Raw genomic sequence first — 3862 nt, 5'->3', positions numbered from 1 at the left:
TAATATATATATATATATATATATATATATCATAAATAAATTAATAATTTCTAACATAAACAATTTAAAATTTTTAATAGAGGAATGTTAGGGGTCAGCAACTTTTGTGATTTGTAGCCATCAAATAGCCATCAATGAGTTTTAATGGTGTGAGATTGGTGTGAGATTTCATCCAATAGCTCACTTTTTTTTACTGGTTACATGCTAGCCAGAATTTAACAAAATTGCTGACCCCTAGATTTTTTCTTTTTAATAATCTCTAAAATTTTAATTCAATTTGAATTCTTAATGGAGTTACATATTATTGATAAAAGTTTGATTAGCATCATAAAGGCAGTAATTGATAAGACAGTAAAAGATTGAAAACGTGGAGACAAGATGCTAATATCGTAGAAGCATTATATTGCAAAGAATCTAACATTGGTATAGTATAATATGTTATTGATTAATATTCTAGACATATGCATATGACATATACGTGAAAATATGTCGCATAAGATCCATAGATGTGATGAGATATCAACATATATACTGTCCACTCCACTGCAGGAACCTTTTCTAACTTTTTTTTTGGGCACTCGATTGACCTTAGCTTCATATACTCTTAATTAGATTAGTAACCTGTATCAATCGACAGATACTACTTTTATGCAGGGTAGAAATTCTAGGCATTTATATATTAATTGATTAAACACAAAGATGCTCAAAGGACAAAAAAAATATATTATACATTAACATAATCAAAGTCTATATGATTATATATGAATGGATATTAGAGAATCAATTTTTCTTATTCCAAAAATGTGCAAAAGAAGAATCCAAGATATATCACACTCATCCCATCACTTAGTGGGGTATATATATAGTCAGTATTCACCTAGTTGTCACATGTAATATAAGCACATATCTGCATACTAAGCTAGCTATCTTAGATGTTTTCACCTTTTGCAATTCAATGTGTGTTTTTTCCATAATAATAATTCTTCTTCTAGGTAGAGTAGACAGGGAGTGAGACAGGTATCTGAAAAGAAGAAAAAATTTTGGTTTGTGGTACATGATATTTGAGAGTAGTGGAATGAGCCTGAGAAAGAAAAGGGATTTACTATTTTTGTTTGTTTTGATGATATAATTGAATTTTTTTTTTCTTTTATTTTTGGTAAAGCGATTCCCGGAGAATCTTGGCACAAATCTTTGACAGTTAAGCAGTAGAGAGAGAAGGAGGAGGCAGGGGTCCCCTTACAAATAGGTGTCTGTACCACTCATCACTACAATTAATAACATACCACATCATAGGCACAGCAAAGCACCATCTTGAATTCTTAAGCAAAGGAAAGGCATCATCATCTCATCACATGGCAACAACCTCAGTGCGCGTCAAAGAAGCTGTGCTCGTCACACCTTCTGACCCCACACCAACTGGGATTCTCCACCTCTCCGCTCTCGACTCCCAACTCTTTCTTCGCTTCACCGTTGAATATCTATTTGTTTACAGGCGATCCTCTGCCCTCGACCAGCCTGCCACCGTGTCACGTATGAAGTCGGCATTGGCAAGGGCGCTCGTTCCGTACTATCCCTTTGCCGGCCGAGTTCGCTCCAGGCCGGACGTCCCCAGCCTCGAGGTAGTCTGCCGGGCACAGGGCGCACTCTTCATCGACGCCTGCTCTGATGTCTACACTGCCAATGATTTTGAGAAGGCTCCCAAAACGGTTACACAATGGAGGAAGCTCTTGTCACTCTATGTTCCCGACGTTCTCAAAGGATCGCCGCCACTCGTCGTTCAGCTCACGTGGCTTGCCGATGGAGCCGCCGCAGTTGGCGTCGGAATCAACCACGCCCTCTGCGATGGCATAGGAAGCGCTGAGTTTCTCAACTACTTCGCTAATTTAGCTTCCCAAAGGTTTGGCCCTCGCGATTCTGATCTGAAGCCCAAGCCCGTCTGGGATCGCCACATCATGAACCCGCCGTCAAAGAAGAACGAGCGGGCTAACACGTATAACCACCCTGAGTTTGCACGGGTTCCCGATCTCTGCGGGTTTTTGAACAAGGTCACCACCGGGCTCAGGCCCACCTCCATTGTGTTCAACAAGAGGCGCATCAACGAGCTCAAGGGAGTAGCCCGTTACTCGAGCGAGTCGTCATCATCGTACACGTCTTTTGAGGTGCTAGCGGCCCATGTGTGGAGGAGCTGGGCCCGAGCATTGGGCTTTCCACCAAACCAGCAACTGAAGATTCTCTTTAGCATTAACGTGCGGAACCGGGTGAAACCGAACCTTCCAGAGGGTTACTACGGGAACGCGTTCGTTCTTGGGTGCGCACAGAGCAGTGCAAAGGAGCTTGTAGAAAAAGGAATCGGGTACTGTTCGGGCCTGGTGAAACGGGCCAAGGAGAGGGTGGATGGAGAGTACGTTAGGAGGGTGAGTGAGTTGGTGTCCGAGTGGAGGGTGAGTCCTGACCCTGTTGGTGTGCTCATAGTTTCTCAGTGGTCTCGTTTGGGCCTTGAGAGGGTTGAGTTTATGGGCCGGCCCATTCATGTTGGGCCCATATGCTGGGATAGATACTGCTTGTTTCTTCCGGTGAGGGATGAGACGGAGAGTGTCAGGGTTGCCGTGGCTGTCCCTGCCGCCGCCTTTGACAGCTACCATCGCTTTATTGCAGAATCCACTTCATGATACGCAACTCTTTTTTCCTGTTCTGACTTCTGTAATTATTTTGTCTTTTTTCTTTTCAAGTCAAGAAACCTTAAAATTTGCAGTTACTCTCATTTAATGATGTCCTTTTCTTTTGCATGAGCCGTGGCAATTGGTAATTAAAACCCGTGAATCCGAAAATCATTGAAATTGTTAATTTTTAATCAATGATTAGGTACTTAATTACTAACTGTTAAGCAGTCTCTTAAACTGTTGTCGGAGAGGTGTGACATAGTTGTCACAATCGAATTGGTCATCGATTCCAAATAAATAAAAAACAATTTTGCTATATAACCAACAAAGATTCTATCAACTTCTGTCAGTTCTTATTTATGATTGTATTTAATGGAAGTGTCTTTGGGAATGTATCTAATGAAAGTGTCTTTTTTATGGATGTGTCTAATAGAAGTGTCTTTGTAGATGTGTCTCATAGATACATGTGTCTCCTTATACATGTATTTTCTAGTGAAAATGTCTTTGATCGAATTGAGAAGGTAGAAACGAGATAGAGGGAGCGCGCTATGGTGGACGGTGGCAATGCAGATCGTGAGAGGAAAGGTGCCACAGTGGTCCTGCAGAGGAGAAAATTGCGCATGCAAAGCACGCATTGCGGCGATGGGAATTGGTTGCAGATGGCACCAGCACTGCCCAGAGAATCGTGGGTGGGGTGGATGCCGCAACGGCGGTGCAGACGCGAATCACTGCACGCATTCTGAGCAGTGCAACTAACGGCGCGATGCAGCAACGGCAGCTTCACAGGGAGGGGGTTCCGCATGGCGGTGAAGACGATAGTGGTGAAAGCTCCACGACTTGATGACGAAGACGATAGTGGCGGAGGGGATGCGACGCGGCGATCGCAGAGGCGTAATGTGGGCAAGCATGCTTGGCACGTCGTGCAGGGACAGCAATGGTGGAGGCAGAGGATGCAAGCCGGGGTGAGGGAGAACGCAGAGGGGTTGCTGCGGAAGAGGGTTGGGTGACACCTTCCTAAATTCACGTTGCAGCTCTCCTTGGCACGGTTACAAATTCTTATAATTCAAATTTTTTTATTAATTTAGGTCAATTCAATGCTAATTGTAATTAAAATATAATAATTAATTATTATTGGCAATAAGTTGGCAGATAATATATTGGTACCCTATACTTTTTCAATAAAAAATAAAAATAGTCAAAGA

General features: G+C 42.6%; 1 protein-coding gene across 1 annotated transcript; it reads left to right on the top strand.

Moving 5' to 3' along the window:
* On the top strand, positions 842 to 2786 carry LOC107623967 (omega-hydroxypalmitate O-feruloyl transferase-like). The gene has a single exon (XM_016326381.2). The coding sequence runs from the start codon at positions 1353 to 1355 to the stop codon at positions 2667 to 2669; it is 1317 nt and encodes a 438-aa protein (XP_016181867.1). The 5' UTR covers positions 842 to 1352; the 3' UTR covers positions 2670 to 2786.

This window comes from Arachis ipaensis, chromosome B10 (assembly GCF_000816755.2).
Source record: "Arachis ipaensis cultivar K30076 chromosome B10, Araip1.1, whole genome shotgun sequence".
Lineage (NCBI taxonomy): Eukaryota > Viridiplantae > Streptophyta > Magnoliopsida > Fabales > Fabaceae > Arachis > Arachis ipaensis.
The sequence above is the reverse complement of the archived record's forward strand: the minus strand, read 5'-3'. Positions and strand labels throughout refer to the sequence as shown.

Coding starts and splice junctions, on each gene's coding strand:
- LOC107623967 (XM_016326381.2), top strand. CDS start 1,353: ATGGCAACAACCTCAGTGCGCGTCAAAGAAGCTGTGCTCGTCACACCT.